This window comes from Moschus berezovskii, chromosome 16, assembly GCF_049115385.1.
Source record: "Moschus berezovskii isolate FMDL1 chromosome 16, NW_MosBer_1.0, whole genome shotgun sequence".
Lineage (NCBI taxonomy): Eukaryota > Metazoa > Chordata > Mammalia > Artiodactyla > Moschidae > Moschus > Moschus berezovskii.
Window position 1 is genome coordinate 36,426,702 of NC_142475.1, and position 26,397 is coordinate 36,453,098.

Below are 26,397 nucleotides of genomic sequence, written 5' to 3' on the forward strand. Positions count from 1 at the left end.
CAGCAAATTGGTTTTCTATTTATGGAGAATGTTTTTAATTAGTGTTTGAATGTGCATTAAAACTGGGCAACTATAAATAGTTAACAGCTGTGATATTTTATACCTTAAAATTCAAAACTCCCCCCACTCAGTTTGATGAATTCTAACCCATAGCTCTCTGTTTACATGTTTGCTATTTTGGTTCTGTGTAATTCTAGAAATAACTAGTTTCAGACAGTTATGGTTTAGTGAACGCAGGGAATTGCTTTTGCTAAAATTATTGTTGCTTGTTTCTAAAACTCCTACAGAATAAATCTACAGTCTTCGGAAAAGCAAAAGTTATTTCCAATGACACATACTATTTGCTGAAAATTTACGGTAGATTGACTCATGCATCTTTGCATTGTACTTGGATTAAAATACTATAGCTTTGGTTGAGGGGCAGATGTGTCAGTGGCCTCTCTGTGGCTTAACAGTTTGTTTTGATAGGACGTAGAAAGTTTACCTAATTATAGGAGGCTCATTATTGGTTCTGAAGGAGGAAAAAAGTCATCTCAACATTGATTTCTTCTGGAAATGAATCATGCAGTTGTATAACTTTTAGCACCACTGTCTGTCTCCATCTGTGATCTTCTTTTTTTTTTTTTCTTTTAGTTAATGTGAAGTTTGTCATTTCAAATAATGTCTGATGTCTGGCCCCAAGCTATTTGTAGATTTATCCTACCCAGCATGTGTCACTCATCTTTGTTTAGATTCTGCAGGCTTCATTCTGGAAAACTCTTTTCATTTTAGCCTTGCTTTTGCTTCGTTGATGGCTCCATACAGATTATAATGGACTCTTTCGGAAAGAGTATGATTAATGGTGATTATCATAAGTCCATTGATGTATAATAAATTGGAATTCTTGACATGAATTTATCATTCAGATCAAATATTTGTCGCATCTTATTTCAACAATTGCTTTGCCCATATTTTATATTGGCCAACCCATCCTTTTAATGGTACCATTTAAAGAAACAATAGACAGTTCAAACTATTCACTCAACACATCCAGTCTCTATATTGAAGCTAGAGATGTTGGAATTCTTCTAAATATGAAAGAAAGATGCCTTGATTTTCAAACAATTGTAATTTTACAATTAGTCTTCCCTGAGTTTTATGTGGTGTTGTATCTGTTTTATTGTGGTTTTGTTGTTGTTCAGTAGCTAAGTCATATTGAACTCTTTGCAAACTCATGGACTATAGCACTCCAGGCTCCTTTGTTCTCCTAGTGAAATGAAAGTCACTCCAAGTGAAGAGTACAACTCTTTGCAACCTTACTCAGTCATGTCCAACTCTTTGCAACCCATAGACTGCCAGGCTCCTCTGTCCATGGGATTCTCCAGGAAAGAATACTGGAGTGGGTTGCCATTCCCTTCTTCAGGAGATCTTCCTGACCCAGGGATCAAACCTGGGTCTCCTGCATTCTTTACCACCTGAGCCACTAGGGCATAGGGCCTCCCAGAGTGTGCTCAAATTCATGTCCATTGACTTGATGATGCTATCTAGCCATCTCATCCTCTGCCACCCTCTTCTCCTCTATCTGGGGCTTCCCTGGTGGCTCAGATGGTAAAAAAAAATCTGCCTGCAATGCAGGACACTCAAGTTCTATCCCTGGATTGGGAAGATCCCCTGGAGAAGGTTATGAATGTTGTTGCCTATTTAGAAATCAATTTTATTTCATTTAGACCTGATCTGGAGCCATAGACTGTCTTCCTATGGCCTTATGAGTTAGTCAATGGCTTTACCACACACTGAACCATAGGATTTTCTTCTCCACCTTTAGCTTTCATGTGAAGTAACCAGCATGAACTTGCATGTCAAGAATTCAGCGAAGAATGTGATGACGTCTTGGGAAGAGCATTCCCTTAGGAAACCTTAGCTTAGCTGACTTAGTCCTAAGTAATCTGGCTCTTCTACTTTGGACTCTACTCAAAAATGTGTTTAGGGAGGAATATATACCAACACATTATTAATGGGTCCCTTCTCAAAAGAGACAGTACATCATTATCACAAAGAAGCAACCACTTTCAAATAAAAGAGTACGTGGATCAGTGTGTAAGGTAAACATCTTGGGTCCATCTGAGCCTTGGTGAAACTGGTTTACCACTTTGGCTCTATTACCACATGGGTAATGGATCAGGCAGCTAGAAAAGCATGGACTCATTTCAACTGTGGAAGTTCAGGGCGTGACTCCAAGCCAGAAGTGTGGCCATGGCCAGCTGTCTCAAGCCTCTGTGTGTACTCAGTAACCAAGAGTATGTTACAACATTTGCTGTGTCACATCCAGCCATTAGCCTTCCAGATCAAGTTAAGAGAGTCTTTCTTGCGCTGATGCACCAGCAAGGAAGCTTCAGTTGAATTATAGGGATCAGGAAGCACAAAGGTAGAGAGACTAAAGCTCAAAGTGAAATTTGGACTTTCACTTTCCTGCTCTTAATAGTGGCATATCTACTTTTGTCTTTTTAGAGGACTAATATACATGTAATATGCAGATGAAGGTTTTTCAACACCCCACCCCACCCCTGCCATCGGCTGGAATGGAGATGTTTCTTCTCTGAAAAATGTGCAAATAGGATATATATTTACTCTTTTAAACATAAACCCCCCAAGAGGTATTGTTTTATATCTGAACTAAAGCCCTCCAGTTTTCTACATTTTTCTATAGGAATGTGATTACATAATATAAAGAAAAACTAAAAACTAATAGGAGAAAACAGATGGCCTTGAAAGTCCAATGTCAAAGGTGTCATGCCAATTACAGTAAAAATCCAATTAATAAAACACAGCTCTCAGCAATAATGCACATAAGTGGAAAGTCTGAATTACCCTCTTATTTAAAAAGCATGTTGGGAAAACAAGCTTATCTCATAGATGTTAGGAAAACATGATTTTCAAGATAAATTCTAGATTTGGAACAAATTTAATCTATCTCCATACATAAACCTGTCTACTGTAGAATGAGTCATCATTCCAAAGGTAGCTCCTAATGCTCGATACTCAATCATCAAAGAAAGAGATAATTTTTAAAAGCATCCTTATTTACTAAGCCACAAGAATAGCATAATCGAATTTTTTAAGTTTGGCTTGTTTTTTAAATTGGTTCTTTAACAAAGAGAAATTCTCAAGTTCAAAGGCTAAGTCTTACTGTACTGTCTCCAGTGCTTAGGCAAGTACATAGCACAGAGTCAGTACTCATAAATTCTTGATGAATCAAAGGAATTTTCTTTTAACACCAATTATAGGAGCTGTATAATTGGCCCTGAAGAAAAAACTAAAAGCCATCTCAGCATTGACTGCATCTGGGAAAAAACCATGCTATAACTTCTAGCACTCCTGTCTGTCTCCATCAATGATCCGAAAATTCAATTATCTAAAAATTCAGTTTCTCCCATTTTTCAGAAATACACTGTCAGTGTGTTTGAATTAGCTTTTGCTTGGACAAACAAACTGGCTTTCAAGGCTGAAGTTGCAACTCTGAAACCGATTATTGTACTCATAGTTCAAATAATGATTACTAGCCATCAAACCTTGGGCAAGCCACTTAACTTATAAATACCTGCTTCGTCATAAGAATAGTGCCTACCTACTTGGCTTTTTGTGAGCATTTAGTTCATACATGTAAAGCACTTGTAAAAGTGAATGTTCCCCAGCACTTCAGTCTTAGCTATTTTATTTTGGTGGATTACTAAAAGGAAAGCATTCTATTTCAAATCTCTTGTCACATAATTTCTAAGAATTTCTACGGTAATCAGAGCATAACTGATTTTCTTTTTAATATTTTACTGGATGTCAAGAAAAAATAAGAGAGTTTACTTGGCTTGCGAAGTATTGATTTAACTATAAACTCACCATTATCTCTTGAAATCGTCTTATGGCAGCCTTTAAGTGATATGATTTCTTCAGAAGTTAGTAAAGAAAATTTCTATCCAAGATAAGCTTATAAATCAACAGATAGAGGATACAAGAAACAATATGGACACACTGGTGGCTCAGATGGTAAAGAATCCACCTGCAATGTGGGAGACCTGGGTTCAGGGTTCAATCCCTGGTTGGGAACATCCCCTGGAGGACTGCATGGCAACCCACTCCAGTATTCTTGCCTGGAGAATCCTCATGGACAGAGGAGCCATCTATAGTCCATGGGATTGCAAAGAGTCAGACATGACTGAACAACTTAGCATACACATAGTCTGATTAAAAGTCTGGATGTCTATTTTCAGTTCAGTTCAGTTCAGCTCAGTCGCTCAGTCGTGTCCGACTGTGACCCCATGAATCACAGCACGCCAGGCCTCCCTGTCCATCACCAACTCCCAGAGTTCACTCAAACTCATGTCCACAGAGTCGGTGATGCCATCCAGCCATCTCATTCTCTGTCATCCCCGTCTCCTCCCACCCCCAATCCCTCCTAGCATCAGACTCTCCCAGTGAGTCAACTCGTCGCATGAGGTGGCCAAAGTATTGGAGTTTCAGCTTTAGCATCAGTCCTTCCAATGAACACTCAGGATTGATCTCCTTCTTCAGGAAAAAATTTTTATCATTTTTGGTGTGATAATTTATTTTACTTTAATACAACAGCTTATACATTTTAAGACAATGAAAAAATAAATAAAATTATTGTATGACTCTAAGACCTGTGTGAAAAATAAATTTTTTTGACATAAAAAGACAATAAATCAGTTCATATCCAGGTCACTAGATACCAAGCAATCCTTTGCCACTATGGAAGCATATCTGAGTGGTTCTATCCTGGATTTACTGGCTTGTTTACAAAATGGGGAAAAGAGGATCAAGTCAGGAGCTTGCTGCCTATGTTGGTCAGGTAGTTGTGATTTTTCCATCACTCTTACAATGATTCAGTTAAGCAAATTAATTTTTTGTATATCTAAAATATTCTGAGTCCCACTACCAACAAGAAAGGTTAAAGTGTCAATAAATAGTTGGGCTAAAGATGAAACAGAGCAAGAGTGAAAGCTATTTGCTTTTTCAAAATGAATAAATCCTACTACCATCCTTTTTCCAAAGCTTAAGTGTTTGAGTGAAATACCCATGTCCTTTACAGCTGTAGACTGAAACCCATTTTCAAGTTGGAGGGATAAGGGCTGCAAAATTTAAAAAATTTTTTTCATTTACTTATGGATGATAAGAGTCTGTAATGAAATCTAAAGCTTGACTAATTATTAAAAATGAAGTAGAAATAAGAGCACAGTTCAGTTCAGTTCAATCGCTCAGTCGTGTCTGACTCTGCAACTCCATGGACTGCAGCATGCCAGGCCTCCCTGTCCATCACCAGCTCCTGGTGTTTGGAGTTTCCTGAACTCATGTCCATTGAGTTGGTGATGCCATCCAACCATCTCATCCTCTGTCATCTCCTTCTCCTCCAGCCTTCAATCTTTTCCAGCATCAGGGTCTTTCCAATGAGTCAGTTCTTCGCATCAAGTGGCCAAAGTATTGGAGTTTCAGTTTCAACATCAGTCCTTCCAATGAACACTCAAGACTGATCTCCTTTAGGATGGACTGGGTGGATATCCCTGCAGTCCAAGAGACACTCAAAAGTCTTCTCCAACACCACAGTTCAAAAGCATCAATTCTTCGGCACTCAGCTTTCTTTATAGTCCAACTCTCACATCCATAGCACAAATTATAAGCAATGTAACTCATTCATTGCTCTTTCCAGATTACTGTTTTAGGTGGTTCTTGGATTACTGAAACATTTTTCCTTTTTAGTGATATAGTGAGATAAGTACCTAGATAGCAAATCAGATCTGAATTCAAATCCTTGTTATGTCCCACCCATCTGGCTGAAGGCAAGCCTCTTGACCTTCCTGAGCCTTTGTTACTCCACTTATAAAAATCAGATTTTTAAGAGGAAGATAGAGATCATAAGCGTAATGAAGCTGTTGTCCATGTTTTACAACATCAACTAAAGTATCCAACTCAGAAAATCTGGGCCTTGATCACAAACAAAAGTGCCTGGCACACAGATGGAATGAAATAAATGTTCATTTGAAGATTCATCAGTGCTTGAATAAATAGATGAATGTACAATAGATAATACATTCAATGGACATGAACTTGAGAAAACTCTGAGAGATAGTGGAGGACAGGGAGGCCTGGTATGCTCAAGTCCATGGGGTCACAGAGTCAGACACGACTGACAACCTCATAGTAGATTAAAACAGTGACATTTATTCCCCAGCCTGAGCAGGAAAAAAAATGATAATAATAATAGAAGCAGCAACATCACCCTCCTTTTAGACCATGATTACATTATTTAAGTTGTCAGTTTCTCTAACGTATAACGTGTACATTGCTTAATATATGGAAGCAATATGGCAAACTGTAAAGGTGGAGATTCTGAATCCAGTGGCAGAGCATGGAAGTGCCCAAGTACAGCTTTCGGATCCTGTGCTTGAATCCCATCTCTGCACCTCAATGGCTAAGTGATATTAAGCAAGTCACTTAAATACCCTGTGCCTCAGTTTTGTCACATATCAAATGGGAAAGATAACAGTATTATTTTAGTGTTCTAAGCATCAAAAGAGATAACAAAAGTATCCAGTACTCCCAAAAGTAAAGACCTTTCTGGGGTAACTTTGTCATTCTTTGTCATTCTTTGAAGAGCTGATGGGAAATATACCAGGATGGCAATGTTGCCATAATTATTTCCATCTACAACATTATCAAAGCAATTGAAGTTTCTCATTCTTAGCCAAAGTTCATTTGGCTTTGTTTAAGCCAACTTTTTCCTAGCAACATTCCACAGTTTTAGTTTAGAGCTCGCAAAATGAATGCATTTTTTAAATAGGAGGTCAAAAGTTAGACAAATTATGGAAATAGTAGCACCAGGTCTGTGCATATACTGATCTCTCATAGAGTCATATTAATGTCACTTAGGTATAATTCTGGGCATCCCCGGTGGCTCAGTGGTAAAAAATCTACCTGCAAGCCAGGAGACACAGGAGATGCAGGTTCAATCTCTGAGTCAGGAAGGTACCTTGGAGAAAGAAATGGTAACCAACTCCAGTGTTTTAGCATCAGAAATCCCATGGACAGAGGAGCCTGGCAGGCTACGGTCCATGGGGTTGCAATGAGTCAGGCATAACTGAGCACACTTGCAAGTAGATATAATTCTGAGAGCTCCTTACAAGTCTTCTCTGCCAGGTGAGTATTTTAAGTAAAAAAACAAACAAAAGTCTTTCCATTATTCAAGGCATTATATGATTAAATTTCTAAAGCTCCAAGGCTATCATTATTGACCTTAATTTCTAAGATCTGAACTCGAGTTCTGGTTGAGGTACTTGTTGGTTAAACAAATTTATTATGTCTCCTAAAGTCTCTCTGAGTCTTGTTTACTCATAGAGTTAATAAGATTCTCAGTTTAATATAATATCTGCGGAACAAATTACAAATAGCAAATCAAGCCAGTGCTCTCTCCCAAGGTCAGTTGATGTTATTTTTGTGTCCATTTCATTTTCAGAGGAGAAAAAAATAAATATGGCAATGTTGTCATCCTGGTGTATTTTTGATCAATTTTACTTTAATTGAAAAAAATGTTGCTGGTGGTGGTGTGTATCTTTAAAAAGGATATTTTGTTTTATATTATTGGGAAAATTTAGTGGAAGGCACACAGTGAGAAAGCAAAAAATATCTGCAAAATGTAACAAAAAATGGTTTAGGAGAAACTTTGGCAGCCCAAGAAGGAGGGAGAGTGAGGCTACATAGAACCAAGAAGAGAAGATCAAAGGCAAATTTATTTTTAATTAATTTATTTTTATTTATCTGGCTGCATGAGGTCTTAGTTGCAGCTTGTGGGAACTCAGGCCCCCTATATTGGGAGCACAGAGTCTTAACTACTGGACCAACACAGGGCAGTCCCTCAAAGGTAAATTTCTAGAGGAAAATGTAGAGAAGGAAATGCTGGAGAGAAAGTGACAAAGGGGAAATTCCTAGTATGTTATTGGCTAGAGAATTTTGAAGAAGATGAATCCCTTATGCTCAAGTTTTAGTTGTTTGATGTGCTCGAAAATACTCCCCCTCTTTTATCCTCAGCACTTGGGTATTCTTGCCTGGAGAATCCCATGGAAAGAGGTCCCTAGCAGGCTACACGGTCCACGGGGCTGCAAGAGTCAGACGTGACTTAGGGACTAAAGAACAACAAAAGCAGTTGTTCTTAGCAGATGTTTTGCAGTCAACAGTCAGGGTTTGAACCCTGACTCCACCACTTTCCCCTGAAACCTTAGGTAAGTTACCCAATCCTCCTAAAGTCAGTTCCCTACTTGCACAGTGCAGTAATTACCAACCACTCAGGACTGCAGCTAGTATAACATGAGATTAAGGTCCCTCGTGTGATGGATTGCACACACTTGAACTTAAACAATGGCGTATAGTCTTTCCTTCAGTCTCAATTTAGTTGATAGACTTGAAATAATTTAAGAATGCAACTTGTGCATGTGATTTTTTTTGTCAGGGAAACTCTTCCACAGCAATAGATTGCCAACAAGTCATATGACAATGCTTGTATTTTATTTTTTATTTTTTTAATTTTTATTTTTATTGGAGGCTAATTATTTTACAATATTATATTGGTTGGTTTTGCCATACATTGACATGAATCCACCCCAAGTGTACGTGAGTTCCCCCTCCCGAACCCCCCTCCCACCTCCCTCCTCCCCTTATCCTCCCTCTGGGTCATCCCCGCATACCAGCCCTGAGCATCCTGTAACATGCATCGACCCTGAACTGGCGATTCGTTTCACATATGATAATATACATGTTTCAATGCCGTTCTCCCAAACCATCCCAACCTCACCCTCTAATGCTTGTATTTTAAACTAAATGTACTAAACATATTCATAGAGGCAGCATGCGACAGGCAAGGAGCCACTTAACAGAAACACCATGGACCTGGGTTTGAAGTATTGAAACAAAACCAAAATTGAGTTGAGTTCAATGGTGCGGCCCAGATATCATAACACATTAACCTGTGTACATATTCCCATGGTGTCAGGAAGCACAAGCACCATTATTTCTGGGAGTCCCTAAATTCTGGCTGCTTTTTTCTCTGGTATAGTCTGCCTCTGAAATTAACTTGTTTAAAAATATTTTAGCAACAAAATGCTCACTTTCAAGCCACATCTTTCCCTGGTGTTGTATACATTGTGACATGTCCTTCTGAGATTTTTTGATCCTATGGAAGAAAAAGTAATAGGAGTAAAAGACTTCTGTATCTATGCCTGTTATGAGGCAGACATTTTGGAGTTCATTTATGGGAACTTAGAAAAGGAAAGATATTTGCTTGACTGCTAAGTTTAGACCTTCTCAGAAGTATTTCATGAAAATAATGTGCTGAAAATTATATATGATGTAAGTGACCAAATTTTATAATGTGAAATCTCTGAAATATAAACAGACCATTAAAAAAGAAACATATCATTTATTAGGCACATGTTTCCCAGCAGAGCTGAAGTAAATATTTATCTCTATAATGCAGGAAATATTTTTCCCAGGAATGGGTGATATTCTGGATTTCATCAGTTCAACAAATGCCTGATGATCTCTCTTGACTTCTCCGTATTGAATGTCAAGCAAATAGAGCAGGTCAACCAGATGCTCTTCAGTCTGTGTGGAGATCTTGTTTCTGTGGCTTCTCAGAAGCAAAGGGCAAAAGAAGTGGTCAACAGCAATTACCCTGAAGAACGTTCATCCCTGACCTCTATACACAGTGATGAGAGAGGCAAAGATGCCCTTTAGTAATTCACCCTGTATCTGTTTAGTGCCTGTCTCCAGGGAACTCAGGTACAATGAACCTTTGTTTGACCCATCTCCATAAGCAGGGCATGGATCTTGGTCTCCACATTTGAGAAATATGATGTGGCACAAGAGATCATCTTTCCAGAGACAAAATCTGTAATAAAATTGAAAGTTGGGTCCAGGTTTTTAAATGTCAAGTCACCATTCTTGTTTAACACAGTTTCTGTTAGAAATATTCAGTCTAATCATCTATTTTTCCTAGAGAGCATAAAGCAATTTAAAAGAGATCATGTATTTGAGCTAACTACAAAGAAAAAAAAATGCCTTGTCAAAAAGGAAGAAGAAGTGCATAAAGTATTAATTTCCCTTTCATACTGCCAAAAGAATGAAAGAATCTCTTAGTTATAAAATCTGAACTTTCTTCCTTTATATGGATTTGACAAGCTACCAGATTCTATTGATTCTTCCTTTATTCTACATTGACTATCTTCACATATCACTTCCTATTCTTTCAAGACCTCATCCACTCTAATGACTTTAATTACAATCTATATGTGGATGACTTTCAAATCTGTACCTCTGGCTGAGATTTCTTTTAGGCCATCCAACACCTCACCTTGAATATTCCACAAGGATGTTGAACTAACATACTCAAAATTTAATTTGTCATCTTTTCTTGAAATTTGCATTTCTATTCTCAGTAAATGACATCACTTCCAACTGTTCAAACCAGTATCCTGGGAATTTCCCTGACCCCTTCCTCTCCCTTGCTCTCCATTTCCAAGCAATCAGTATGTCTTGTTATGTTCACTATCTTTTTTTAAATCCATTTGCTTCACTTTATATCCATTCTTGCTTCCAAAGCCCTGATCTACCTAATCAAACTATTTGATCTCTTAGCCTCCCTTGCTGATAGCATGGGGACATAATCCTGGCCAATGAGCTGTAAGGGGATTTCACCCCAGAATTTCTCTGGGGTAATTCTTTGAAAAGATGACTATCGAGCTGTCTAATTATCTCAGCCCCTGGTCTACAATCTTTCCCTTCATCCTGCCTAGAATGCAGGTGCAATGTTTGAAATTATGGCAGCTTTTTTGAGACTATGAGGAGAAAAGCCACATGAAAATATAGTGAAGCCAGAGAGTAGAAGTCTTGGTTCCTGACGATAGCATGGTACTACTATGTGATTAGTAAGATTAGGATTCTCTGCTTTCAGATTTAGGGGATAAAAACAACAATAACAACAACAAGCAAAGTGAAAAACCTGTCTCCTCTCTTGTTAAGCGGGCTTCCCTTGTATCTCACTCAGTAAAGAATCCGCCTGCAGTGCAGGAGACTCGGGTTCGATCCCTGGGTTGGGAAGATCCCCTGGAGAAGGAAATGGCAACCCACTCCAGTATCCTTGCCTGGAAAATCTCATGGACAGAGGAGCCTGGTGGGCTGCAGTCTATGGGGTCGCAAAGAGTCGGGCACGACTGAGTGGCTAACACTTGTCTTGTTAAGTAAATAAACCATTGTTTCTTGGTTTCCATTAATGAAGGTCTACCTCTGACATATGTCTCATATTCTGATTTTCAGATCCAGCAGCAATATCCCCTTTCTTAAAATCTTTCTTGCATGTCCACTGCCTTTAGTATCTTTTCCAAACTCCTAAGCAACACCTACAATGTCCTTCGGATCTAGTCCTTACCTTCAGCTTGAGCCTCGTCCATCCAATCAAGTTCCAAACTCTAGCCTCAGTCAACCACTTTCAGTTCCCCACACATATCTTTCTATATCTCAACCAAGTCTTGGCATATACTACTCTGTCTATGCAAGCTATTTTCATTTTATCCCTTCTCAGCTTTATTTGTCTAATTCCAATAAGGTTTCCAAAACCTACTTAGGAAACATCAACTAAAGGAAAGTTTTCTAATCTACCAAACTTAAGTCAAGTCCCTCTCATCTAAGTCTCCATGACAGCTGGATTCCTGGCGTTTGTCCCTATCAGAACAGGAGAAAATTTAAGAGATAAATTAAACTGGCAAGTATTTTTAAACTTCTCTGTCTTCCCCAAAAGATAATGAATTCCCTAAGGAAAACTCTGTGCTTTATGGACACAGATATTAAACTATAATATCTGATAAATAATTCCAGATATTATACTAGAGTATCTGATAAATAATACACAGCTATTGAATCAGTAGGTGAATAAATGCATTTGTGTTACATATATCTATCATTAAACCTCTATCTTTATGTGCCCATATAGTTATCCATTCTAATTCACCCAATATTATTCAAGAAATTGCTGTGTATAATTAATCACAGAACAAAATAATGAAAATCAGAAACTTGCCTTGAGACACATTAGAACCAGAAGAAGGTATTGATCTCTAAGTAAATGGTTGGGGATACTCATGCTCTTTAGTGTAATTAATTTTTGTAATTAAGTTTATACTCAGATTTATTTAAATAATAGAATTTAGTAATTTGTAATATATTAAGTTTTTCTTTTCTCTGGTTACTGTTTTTTATTGATTGCTTTGATTGAAAAAGCCTCACATAAAGACACTCTTTAGGTGCTAACACAGCAGCAGTTTTAAGATTGATGACTCACTTAATCTACCAGAACTGATTTCCAAAGTGGAGGCAGGGCAAATTATTCTAATTGATGTATCCTAGGCTTCCAAACACTTCTTGAGAATTAAAATATTTCAAGAGTTTGGAAGGTAATTTTAACGTTGGTTGTTTTTCATTTCTGTGTTTTTTTTTAAGTTTTATGGAGGCATAAATTATATAACATACTATGAGCCAATTGTAAGTGAAGAACTGGAATTTTTAGTGTATTTATATAGTTGTGCAACCATAGCTGTAATACAATTTTATAACAGAGCCATCACTTCCCAAAGTTCCATTGTGCCCATGTGAAATCAATTCCTGCTTCCACCCCCAGCCTCAGGCAACCACTCATCTGCTTTCTATCTTGAAAATCTTGCCAATCCTAGAAATTTCATGTAAAAGGAATAATATAGTATGTAGGAATTTTTGTCTGGTTTCCTCTGCTTGCATACTCAGTTACTAAGTCATGTCCAACCCTTTGCGACATCATGAACTGTAACCCACCAGGCTCCTCTGTGGAATTTCCCAAGCATGAATACTGGAATGGGTTGCCATTCCCTTCACCAGGGATCTTCCAGACCCAAGGATAAAACCCATGTCTCCTGCACTGGCAGGTGAGTTCTTTACCATTGAGCCACCAGGGAAGCCCTTGGTTTCCTCTACTTAAGTATCATTTGGAGAGGCACCGCCATCTATGTTGTTACATGTATCAGTAGTTTGTTCCTGACATGACTGATCCATTGTATGGGTACACTACTTGATGGACAAACTCTATCCACTGCTTGATGGACATTTGTCTTGTTTCCAATTTTTGACTATTATGAATAACACCGTTACGAACATTTATGTACAAGTATTTGTGTGGACATATATTTTAATTTCTGTTGGAAATCTATCCAAGAGTTGAATTGCTAGCTTCTATTTTAAGTTTATATTTAACTTTTAAAGAAACCGCCAAACTGTTTTCCAAAGTGACTGTGCCATTTTACATCCCTACCAATAAAGAAGGAGGGTTCCAGTTTATTACATCCTGCCAATACTTAACTATCACCTAGCTTATTATTATGACTAGTCTAATCTGTGGCTAATGGTATCTCATTGGAACTTAAGGAGTAATGACATTGGGCATCTTTCCATACCTATGTTAGCTATTTACTGTCTTTGTAGACATGTCAGTTCAGTTCAGTCACTCAGTTGTGTCTTACTCTTCGTGACCCCATGGACTGCAGCACACCAGGCTTCCCTCTCCATCACCATCTCCTAGAGTCTGTGCAAACTCACATCCATCAAGTTGGTGATGATGTTTGTTCAGTTATTTAGCTCATGCTTTTTTATTTAGTCAGTTGCATTTTATTATTCAGTCTTTTACAAGTCCTTTATTGAACATATGGTTTGCAAATACTTTCTTCCAATCTGTGACTTGTCTATTTATTCTTAATGATGTATATGTGTGCTTAAGTGCAAATGTTTTAAATTTGAAAGTAATATAATTTATCAGTTTTTTGTGGGCCATGGCTTTCGTGTAATATCTAAGAAATTTTTGCCTAACTCAAGGTCACAAGGATCTTATTTTATGTTTTCTTCTGTAAGTTTTATAGTTTTGTCCCTTATATTACAGGTTTTGATCCATTTTGAGTTAATTTTTGAGTACAGTGTGAGATGTGGTTCTAAGTTCTTTTCATGTAGCAATTTAATTTTCCCTGTAGCATCATTTGTTAAAAAATACTATCACTTTCCTCACTGAATTGCCTTGGTACTTTTGCCAACAATCAGTGTGAAGATTTATTTCTGTACTCACTAGTTGGTTATATTAATGTATATGTATGTTTTCACATACATTGCTCCATATTAAGTCTGTCTGTGGCAGCAAAGTTGTCGTATTTGGGGGACTTCCTTTTACTGATAAAATTACTATGCTCACAATCTTATATAGGGGAAAGATGGAATTGGCATCACACATGAAGGACTCACATGTTCATTGTTCTTATACAAAGAGATGACAGTTTTTTCAAGAATAAATGTTTCTACACTTATTATCTGCTTTGGTCAATTTTCAGAACTCTGAAGTAGTTTATGTTTAATAATTTTGTTTAGTTTCATGCATGTTATGTGAAAAGGATGCTCTACTCTCTTCCTATAGCCTTATCCTCTCCAAGACTAATTTTTAGGGGAAAGAATATGCTCATTGAGTCTCACCTTAGGACACCTGCCTGAAGGAGTTGTTTGAAACTATATGATAAGGTAGTCTTTGGAGTATCTGAGTCCATATGGCAGCTTGAATCTACATATTTATGCTCTATTTCCTCCAGAATGTCACCAAAATAGCAATAATGGAATACAAATAATAATAATCTATTATGATAGATACTACAGAAGAGAAGAAGCAATAGAAAAGTGACTACAGATAACGCAGAGCAGTGAATGCAAAAAGGCTCAAATTAAGGACCTACTACTGAAATTTCAGTAGATAAAGTCTAAAGAAATACTCCTAAAAGGAAAACAATATTCTGTGCAAAGAGTAGACAATTCGAATGACATCAAACTTCTTAATAGCAATATTGGAAGCTAGAAGAAAGTAGAATGATGTTTTTACATGTCATGGTGAAATTACTTCCAACCCGGAATTCTATACCCAGCCAAAATACAACATAATTTGGAGATAGAATTATTACATTTTCAGACATGCAGCATTTGAAAAGTGTATCTACAGCTTCATTCTCTTTCAGGAAAATGTCACACAAGGTGAAGGATAAAACCAAGAGAAAAAATGTGGATACAGGAAAAGGAGTGGTAATACAGGTTCTTAGACAGTGAAGAAAAGTCCCAAAATGAAAGCTCTACCTCAAGCCTAAATAACATTTAGTCCAAATGGTACAAGCAACTTGAGGCATTTCTTCTAAAAGCAGAGGAAGAAGTATTTCTAAGAAAAGTAGTGGAAACTAGTTAAACATTTTACACTTTACACAGAACTGACACATCTCAAAGAATGAGTAGTTATTATAGTGTTGGTACATAGAAAGCCATGTAAAGGAAAACAACACAGTTATTAAATATTGTGAAAACAAAATTAGTTCAGGAAACAAAATGTCATCATAATGCACTATGTGATTCAGCTATGAATAATTGTTACAGTCTTGATAAAATGCTGAATATTGTATTAAATTATAATATTAAATTACAAAGAGAAATAAATGAAATGTGGAAGAAGATGTAGGACTAGGGATGAAAGAGAAAGAAATCTCCACTTTCCAATTAAGTCAATTTAATTGAAAAAAATAAAACTCAAGAATATCGGTATAAATTTTTTGCTTAAAAATATGGGAGAAATAAAATAAATGACTATAATAATGTCCTCAGAGGAGCAAGAATAAAGAATAGGGCAGGAATAGCAGGAGGCTTGTTTTATCTCATAAACCTATTTAAACAATTTTATTTTTTTTAAATATGCTTTTTATAAATATGAGACTTAAATATAAAAAAATAATTTTATGAATGTCTGTTAGCATGTTGCTTTCTAAATATGTCATTTTAAAAGCCATTCTATTAAATTCTATTTTTTATAAACTTCAAACAATTAAATTAACTTACAAGAGAGAATTTTAAGCAAATAAGATGCTTATAGGGGAATGGACAAAGACCAAACCAAGTCCAGAGTTGAGTTATGTCACCTTGTCAGGCAGTTCCTTCAGGAGATGAGGTTGTCATTTTGTTGTTTTACCTGTTTTACCTGGTAAAACACTTCGGCCTCTGGATATGCTTGTTTCATATTCTGTTTTTCATTTCCCTCCAGATAGCATCTAAGCTGGATGCACAATAATTAAAATGCACAAGAACAGATGTTACACAGTCTCTGTCAGGCACCAAGTAAATGTATAGTATGTCATTCCTTCCCAGTAACTGGGAATGAATATCACAAGAATGGTATCTTAGTTTCCTAGGCCTGCTGTAACAAGCTAACACAGAGTTGGTGGCTTAAAATAACACAAATTTATTATCTCACAACTACGAATGTCAGAAGTATGAAATTGAGGCTCGGCAGGCCTGAGCTCCTTCTGAAGGCTCTAGGTGAATGGTAGTTCCTAGATTCTTTTAGTTTTTGGTAGCTCCAGAGGTTCCTGAGCTGGTGGCTGCATAACTTCAACCTTTGCCTCTGTCCTCATGTGACCTTCTCCTTTTGTCCCTGTGTCTCCTCTGAGTGTCTCTTATAAAGACACTTGTTATTGGATTTAAGGACCGCCCAGATAATCCAGATAATTCACTTCCCTGGTGGCTCAGACAGTAAAGAATCTGCCTGCAATATCGGAGACCTGGGTTCCCTCCCTGGGTTGGGAAGATCCCTTGGAGAAGGAAATGGAAACCCACTCCAGAATTCTTGCCTGGAGAATTCCATGGACAGAGGAGCCTGGGTGGGCTACAGTCCATGAGATTGCAAAGAGCTGTACATGACTAAGTGACTAACACAGCACATGGATAATCCAGATAATTCATCTGGAGATCCTTAGCTTAATTACATCTGCAAAGACCCTTTTGCCAACTGAGATCACATTCACAGGGTTGGGGCATTGACATGTGCACATATTTTTTACGTGGTCACCATTCACCATGAAAAATGTGTAGAAGAAAGGGAAGGGGGTGAAATACCACTTGTTATTCACTTCAGTGGTATGTCATTTTGGACAAGAATAAATCTTAAACCTACAATTTCAAATGCCTTGGGAAATGGAAGATGAAAAATTCAGAAAAATGTGTAATCACAGGACAATTTCATAAATGAGTCACTAATTCTTTTTTTTTTAATTTATTATTGTGTGTGTGTGTGTGTGTGTGCACACGCGCACATGCACTTCGTCTTGTTCAACTCTTTGTGGTCCTGTGGACTATAGCCTGCCAGTCTCCTCTGTCCATGGAGTTTTCCAGACAAGAATACTGGAGTGAGTTGCCATGTCATCTTCCAGGGGATCTTTCTGACTCAGGGATCAAACTCGCATCCCTTGTTTCTCCTGCATTGGCATGTGGATTCTTTACCACTAGCTCCATCTAGCCTCTTCTAATTTTATATGAACTGAAAACTTGATTGATTTATTGTTTATTTCAGAACTATGTTTTAAATGAAAGGTAGAGTTGACTTGTACTTCAACTTCTGACTTCATTTTCTAAATAATGGAGAATTGCTTCTTAAATCTCAATATTTTTCAAGCAAGCAACAGATATTTTTCACAAGAAATACATTTAACATCACCTGATGACTTCCTTTCATTTAGTCCTCTCTCCCCTTTTAAAATTTCTGTCATTCATTCATTCCATATTTACTGGGTTATCAGGGAACCTGTACAAAATTTTTAAACAATAGTGACGGGCTCACAACTTTCAATGTGGTTGAAATGGGTTTCATTAGTACCTTCTTTACATTATTTTTCTTTTCTTCATTGACAGATTTCATAGTAAATTATTCTAGATTCCATTGTCTCACTCATCACACCATTTAATTTTTAACAGCACTCTGGTTTAAGCACTGTTTAGAACTCTTAAGGAGAACTAATACAGCATGTTCTTAGATGCTGAAGGTAAGTAAGCAGGAAAAATATATGTCAATAAAGTTGTGCTATTATAGTTTTCTTATGATTGTGGCTTTTCAATAATGACTTTCCCAGTGGTCATAGGACTCCTTGTCACTCCTTTTCTCTCATCTTGATGAAATCTCTCTACCAAGTGATCTCTTTCATTCATAAGGTGCTATTTATAAATTATTGACTTCTAAATCCCATGGCTTCAGAGAAGGCAATGGCAAGCCACTCCAGTACTCTTGCCTAGAAAATCCCATGGATGGAACAGCCTGGTAGGCTGCAGTCCGTGGGGTCGCTAAGGGTCGGACACAACTGAACGACTTCACTTTCACTTTTCACTTTCACACATTGGAGAAGGAAATGGCAACCCACTCCAGTGTTCTTGCCTGGAGAATCCCAGGCACGGGGAAGCCTGGTGGGCTTCCGTCTATGGGGTCACACAGAGTCGGACACGACTGAAGTGACTTAGCAGCAGCAGCAGCAAATCCCATGGCTTATCTCAGACTTCATCTCATGCTTCCATGCATTCATTGGGACCAATTATACACCTAGACTTTCTTGTCCTTTGGTTTCCTTGACATTTTGCTCCCTCTGTGATCTGTTTGCTAACCCTCCTTTCACCTTCTGATCCCCTGAACTTAGACTCTCTTGGCATTCATACTCCTGAACTTCTTTTCTCACTCAAAATTCCACTTTTATCTATAATCTCCATTCTTTTCACTCTCCAATTGAAATCTAAAATTCTCGACTTTCTCCTGGAATCATAACCTGTATTCCAAAATGCCTGCCTTGTGATCTCCATCCTGTTATTTCCCTGACCTTTAAACTTACCCAGCCTCATTATTTTCCTTTCAGAATTATTTTTTCCATAACCAGGGTTTCTTAGTGGCAATAGTGTTTTTCTTGTCATCCAGATTAAAACTGAAAAGTGTTTTTTAAGATCACATTTCTTGGTAAATTACAGCTAAAAGTAGAGCAGTCCTCTCTAGTCTATGAAAGTCCTCTTTGAATATCTACCTATTTATAATCTCCCATATTTATCAGTAAGGGGAAAAGGGAACAATAATTTCCAAGCCAGATTAGAAAGAAATCAATCTGGAAACCATAGTCTCCATGAGAAAGGACAGAACAATGTGATGACAGTATTTGAATTATTTTTTAAAAATGTCTCTTGCTCTCAGCATTCAGTGAGTTACCAAGTCAAGTACGTTCATCTTCTACAAGATCAAAAAGAATAGAACACAGTTTGAGCTCTAAAGATGTTTATCACAATATTATAATATTAAAAAGTTTCAATTCCCAACAATAGGGCATTGATTGACTAAGTCACATTTTATATATAAAATGTGTGATGAATAATCCGAGCCAATTCAAATTTTGATACGATAGTCTATTCATTAATATGGAAAGATATTATATGCACTGATGAGTTTTTTTTTTTAATGTTGGAAAGGAGCAGGAATAAGGCATTCAGTGAAAAATACTAAGGACTATTGCTTTAAACTGTTACCAGTGGATCTCTGTATATAGATGTAATGAATGCATTTTCATTGTGTGCCAGGCAGTGCTTAAAAAAGAAATGAAAGAAGTGAAATAGATTTAGAATAGTCTAAATAACTTAAAGAACACCTCTTTTCAAAGAATCATACAATTCAGAAAGTACATTAAATATCAAGTCCACACTCACTTTATATGCCTTGTGGCAATTGCAGTTGAGTGATTTGCTCTGTGTCATACATCTGGTTATGACAGATGTGAAATTTGAGGCTTCTAACGTCATTCTATTAATTCCATTTTCCTATCACAGTTAACTTGACAAATGGATCCACTTTGGACATTTTAAGCATGTATGAAAATGAATGCACTTTCGAAGCTTGAGAATATTCAGCTTTATGGAATCCAAATAGCATTTTAAAGCAGGAATTTTTAGACATAATTTGTATTTGAATTTCATTTGTCCCCTTTTCAATGGGGACTATTAGGGTTCTCCAGAGAAACAGAACCAACAGGATATATCTTTATCTATCTCTATCTTTGTGTTTATATCTATAACTGTTTGTATATATCTGTATTGTTTTGTTGTTGTTTTAGTCGCTAAGTCCAACTCTTTGTGACCCCATGGACTGTATCCTGCCAAGCTCCTCTGTACATGGAATTTCTCCAGACCATTTCCTCCTTCAGGGGATCTTCCAAACCCAGGGACTGAACCCATGTCTCCTGCTTGGCAGATGGATTCTTTATCGTTGAGCCACCTGGGAAGACCGTATACATCAGTTCAGTTAAGTCACTCAGTAGTGTCTGACTCTTTGTGACCCCATGGAGCAGCACACCAAGCCTCCCTGTCCATCACGAACTCCTGGAGTTTACTCAAAATCATGTCCATTGAGTCTGTGATGCCATCCAACCATCTCATCCTTTGTTGTCCCCTTCTCCTCCTGCCTTCAATTTTTCTGAGCAGCAGGGTCTTTTCCAATGAGTCAATTTTCTCATTAGGTGGCCAAAGTATTGGAGTTTTGGCTTCAGCATCAGTCCTTCCAATGAATATTCAGGACTGATTTCCTTTAGGATGGACAGGTTGGATCTCCTTGCAGTCCAAAGGACTCCCAAGAGTCTTCTCCAACACCACAGTTCAAAAGCATCAGTTCTTTGGTGCTCAGCTTTCTTTATAGGTCAACTCTCACATCCATACATGACCTCTAGAAAAACCATAGCCTTAACTAGATGGACCTTTGTTGGCAAAGTAATGTCTCTGATTTTTAATATGATGTCTAGGTTGGTCATAACTTTTCTTCCAAGGAGCAAGCATATTTTAATTTCATGGATGCAGTCACCATCTGCAGTGATTTTGGAGCCCAAAAAAATAAAGTCTGTCACTGTTTCCCCATCTATTTGCCATGAAGTGCTGGGACCAGATGCCATGATCTTAGTTTTCTGAATGTTGAATTTTAAGCCAACTTTTTCACTCTCCTCTTTCACTTTCATCAAGAGGCTCTTTAGTTCTTTTTTGCTTTCTGCCATAAGGGTGGTGTCATCTGCGTATCTGAGGTTATTGATATTTCTCCCGGCATTCTTGATTCCAGTTTATGCTTTATCCAGTCCAGCATTTCTCATGATATACTCTGCATATAGGTTAAATAAACAGGGTGACAATATACAGCCTTGACGTACTTCTTTTCCTATTTGGAATCAGTCTGTTGTTCCATGTCCAGTTCTAACTGTTGCTTCCTGATCTGCATACAGATTTCTCAGGAGGCAGGTCAGGTGGTCTGGTATTTGCATCTCTTCAAGAATTTCCCACAGTTTATTGTGATCCACATAGTCAAAGGATTTGGCATAGTCAATAAAGCAGATGTTTTTCTGGAACTCTCTTGCTTTTTCAATGTTCCAATGGATGTTGGCAATTTACTGATTCCTCTGCCTTTTGTGAAACCACCTTGAAAATCTGGAAGTTCACGCTTCACGCACTGTTGAAGCCTGGCTTGGAGAATTTTGAGCATTTCTTTAATAGCATGTGAGATAAGTGCAATTGTGCGTTAGTTTGAATGTTCTTTGGCATTGCCTTTCTTTGGGATTGGAATGAAAACTGACCTTTTCCAGACCTGTGGACATTGCTGAGTTCTCCAGATTTGCTGGCATATTGAATGCAGCACTTTCACATCGTCATTTTTTAGGATTTGAAATAGCTCAATTGGAATTCCATCACCTTCACTAGCTTTGTTCACAGTGATGCTTCCTAAGGCCCACTTGACTTCACATTCTAGGATGTCTGGCTCCAGGTGAGTGATCATACCATCGTGATTATCTGGTCATGAAGATCTTTTTTGTATAGTTCTGTGTATTCTTGCCACCTCTTCTTAGTATCTTCTGCTTCTGTTAGGTCCATACCATTTCTGTCCTTTATCAAGCCCATTTTTTGCATGGAATGTTCCCTTGGTATCTCTAATTTTCTTGAAGATATCTCTAGTCTTTCCCATTCTATTGTTTTCCTCTGTTTCTTTGCACGGATCACTGAGGAAGGCTTTCTTATCTCTCCTTGCTATTCTTTGGAACTCTGCATTCAAATGAGTATATCTTTCCTTTTCTCCTTTGCCTTTAGCTTCTCTTCTTTTCACAGCTATTTGTAAGGCCTCCTCAGACAGCCATTTTGCTTTTTTGCATTTCTTTTCCTTGGGGATGGTCTTGATCCCTGTCTCCTGTACAATGTCATGAACCTCCGTCCATAGTTCTTCAGGCACTCTATCAGATCTAATCCTTTGAATCTATTTCTCACCTCCACTGTATAATCATAAGGAATTTTATTTAGGTCATACCTAAATCAAATCTAGTGGTTTTCCCTACTTTCTTTAATTTAAGTCTGAATTTGGCAATAAGGAGTTCATGATCTGAGCCACAGTCTGCTCTTGGTTTGTTTTTGCTGACCGTATAGAGCCTCTCCATCTTTGGCTGCAAAGAATATAATCAATCTGATTTCGGTATTGACCATCTGGTGATGTCCATGTGTAGAGTCTTATATTGTGTTTTTGGAAGAGGGCGTTTGCTATGACCAATGTGTTTTCTTGGCAAAACTCTATTAGCCTTTGCCCTGCTTCATTCTGTACATTCTTCAGCGTATACCTCTGTATATGCCTATATCTACAGATATGCATATTTATACCTCAAGAAAGAGATCTATTAGATGGAACTGGCTTACATGATTGTGAAGGATGTGAAGTCTCATGATCTGCCATTTGCAACCTGGAAACCCAGGAAAGCTAGTTGCATAGCTTCAGGCTAAGCCCAAAGACCTTGAGAATAGAGGAAGACAATGATATAAATACCGGTCCCAGTCCAAAGGCCCTGCTGCTGCTGCTGCTGCTAAGTCACTTCAGTCGTGTCCGACTCTGTGTGACCCCATAGACGGAAGCCCACCAGGCTCCCCCGTCCCTGGGATTCTCCAGGCAAGAATACTGGAGTGGGTTGCCATTTCCTTCTCCAAAGGCCCTAGAACCAGCATAAATGATGCTGTAAGTTCTAGTCCAAGTGTAGGATAACACTAGTCCCAGTTCTGGCACTCAGGCAAAGAGCGAATTCTTCCTTTCTATTTTTGTTTACTCAAGCAGTCAGAGAATTGGATGAGAGCCCCTCTTTTGGGGAGGCCAAGCTGCTTTACTCAGTCTACCAGTTCAAATGCTAAGCTCACCTGGAAATGTTCTCACAGACATGCCCAGAAAAAGTGTATAGCCAAGGGTCTGGCCCCCCATGATCCAGTTGACTTCTGAAAGCAACCATCATAGAGGCCTTGGGAAAACTGCTTAACTTTTCTGAGCTGCAAAACGAGGGAATTACTATCTATTCCACAGGGCTATCTTCAGGTTTAAAGAAAATAATCAAGTTAAGAGGCCAAGGCTATCTTTGCACATAATGACTATTTAAACAATGCCAGTTCCTTTCCCTCCCTTTCCCTGTATGACTTATGAAAAGATAAGTCTAGTCATATGACTAGTCTGTTGTTATGGGTTGAATTGAGTCTCCTCAGGCCAAAAAAAAAAAAAAAAAATCCTGTGCTGAAGTCCTACCCCCAAGACCTCACACTGTAGCAGTGTCTCAAGGCACTACCAGGGGCTGTGAGAAAGCCTGGAACTGATCCTCTCCTGGTGTCTTCGGAAGAGGCATACTTGGCCAATGCCTTGAACTCAGATTTCTAGCCTCCAGAATTGTTGTTTAGTCACTTAGTCATATCTGATTCTTTGTGACCACATGGACTGCAACCCATCAGGCTCCTATGTCCATCACATTTCCCAGGCAAGAATACTGGAGTGGGTTGCCATTTCCTTCTTTTAATAAAATTGTCTGTTGCACGCTCATGCATTTGTATGTACTATGATTTGGTAACCCTTAACATATCATTGCGGAGAAGGCAATGGCACCCCACTCCAGTACTCTTGCCTGGAAAATCCCATGGACGGAGGAGCCTGGTAGGCTGCAGTCCGTGGGGTTGCTAAGAGTTGGACACGACTGAGCGACTTCACTTTCACTTTTCACTTTCATGCATTGGAGAAGGAAATGGCAACCCAATCCAGTGTTTTGCCTGGAGAATCCCAGGGACGGGGGAGCTCTCTGGGTCGCACAGAGTCAGACACGACTGAAGTGACTTAGCAGGAGCAGCAACATATCATTGACTCAGTGGTAAAGAATCTGCCTGCCAATGCAGGAGACACAATTTGGATCCCTGAGTCAGGAAGATCCCCTGGAAAAGGAAATGGCAACTCACTCCAGTATTCTTTCCTGGGAAATCCCATGGACAGAGGATCCTGGTGGGCTACAGTCCATGGGGTTAGAAAAGAGTCAAACATGACTTAGCTACTAAATAATATGTCATTAGGTAATTGATGTCCCTTTCCCTTTGGCCACATCTTTTAAACAAAGCTTTGTCCACATTTCAGAGTATTTCTTTAAGACAGTGTACCAGAAGGCCAGTTACTAGGGCAAAGGCTATACATATTTTTAACATTCTTGATACTTCTTGCCTAATTGCTTTGCAGTAAGTGGTGTTCTTTCCTTTGGGGTTTAACCCCAAGACAATTCTTTGTAGCAAGAGAAGGAAATAAGCTCATGGAGAAAAGTAAGAGTGTTCAGCTGCCACCAGAAGCAGATAATGAATATTTCCTTGTTAAAAAGCTCAAAGCCATCCACAACATTTAAGTGCAATTTGGGCATTAAATTATCCATTCCTATACTAAGCTAAAGGTATATCTCTTCTATTCTCTGGAGTGTTTCTACTGACCTGCACACTTGAATGTTTAGTTCAGAGATAATTTTAATAAACTCTTGTCACTTGAAAGTAAACAGTCTGGAAAATGTACAGCTCATTTGGAATACTGAGAAAATAAACAACCCAGGATATGCTTCCTTCCTGTCTTTACAGCTCTTTTTGGAATGTGTGTTCCAGATATTTCCCTTTCTTCCCCAAAGAAGAAGTTTTCATTAAAAATCGAACTGTTTATTTGGCACTTTGGGGCAGCCCTTTTTTAAGGAAACCACAGCAATGGGTGGTTTTGGAGCCCGAGTTCGAAGAAACCAGTTCATTCTCCTGGTGCTCTTTCTTTTGCAAATTCAGAGTCTGGGTCTGGACCTCGACAGTCGTCCTACGACTGAAGTCTGTGCCACACATACCATTTCACCAGGACCCAAAGGTGAGGAAAGAAAAAAAGGGAAATTTTCCCATCTAATAAGTAAGCTCTCTTACTTCATCCCTCAATGCCACTCTAGCTCCCACTTTCTCTACTCTCCTCCCTAGAGTTTTCTACTCTCCCCCCTTGAGTTCTACTTTCCTTCTATTTTAGGAAAATCAATGTCCTGGTACTTTTAAAAAAAATCTCCCTTGATGTTAAGTAAGAGAACATGGGGAGGGAGTGGAAGCCTGGGACAGGGATGTGATAGAATTCACCTGGGACCGGGGGATATTCCGCCTTCCATGCAGCTCCAGGGGGGATACAGAGACGTGTCAGTGACTGTCAGGATTCCTTTTGTTAACAACATCTCTATTCATGGACTGTTTTTACTCCAACTGTTTTCTCATACTGATTCTGGTAAAGCTACTAGACAAAAGCTCAGTAAACTTTAATTCTTTCATACATTTCATAAATTAATGGACTCCTGGGTTCCAATAAAGAGGGGTCCATCAGGAATTGGAGGTGGCAGTAATTTTTAAAAAAGCCAAAAAAGGAAAACGTCACTGTCATTTCAGCATATTGTTTTTATTTCTTCCATGTCTTTTAAACTTGTGTCCCCTATTAATCATATTTTTCTACAGTCATAATCAAAGTGTGTGGTCCATTTTGAGTGGTGTGGGATAACAGAAAAAATTACTTTGGTGAGACATGGACCTGGCTGAAAATTTCTGTTTTGTTTCTTTCTAGCGATATGCTCTTTAACAAAAGTTTTAACTCTCTGAACCTAAGCTCTTTCATCTTAGGGGTGGGGGAATGTGTTATCATCCTCTCCATTCACCACTGGGGAAATGTTTAAATAAAGTAATATTTGCAAAAATATTTAATGTCTGGAACATAATAGTTGCATAACATCAGACACTTTTCCCCTTTTTCTTGTAGCCTGCCTTTTCCAAATAGCATTTATTGTAAATGTTGAAAGATCAGTATGTTTATAATAAAATTTCTATGTTCTTCAAAACCAAACAACACCCTCCAAAATAAATAAATAAATAAAAATAAAACAAATAAAGGATTGATGGTGGTATAGAAATAAGCATTTCTTTATTTGCAAGTGGAGACTTTAGGGCCAAGAGTCATCAGCAGAAGGATGCTAGAATATTGGAATTCTTTTCTTTTTTTCAAGTAGGGCCAAGGTCCAAATGCGCTTCAAGCAACTGGTTGATTTAAAAAAATGCTCCTGTTTTCTTGGTTTCAGCTCTGACCCTTTTGTTCTGAAAGTGATCACTGCAGTACAGATCGGTGCTCCTTCG

The 26,397-nt window shown here is 38.2% G+C and overlaps 1 protein-coding gene across 9 annotated transcripts in view; it reads left to right on the plus strand.

Moving 5' to 3' along the window:
- Nucleotides 1-26,397, plus strand: part of COLEC10 (collectin subfamily member 10) — a 529,589-nt gene that overhangs the window by 453,829 nt on the left and 49,363 nt on the right. The window contains exon 1 of one of the 9 annotated variants that reach the window (XM_055431833.2): nucleotides 24,461-25,108. The exons of the other annotated variants lie outside the window; for them this stretch is intronic. Coding sequence (XP_055287808.2) covers nucleotides 24,961-25,108 — 148 coding nt within the window. The 5' untranslated portion in view covers nucleotides 24,461-24,960. Of the gene's footprint in view, nucleotides 1-24,460; nucleotides 25,109-26,397 lie in introns of those variants that run through there. 9 annotated transcript variants of the gene reach the window in all.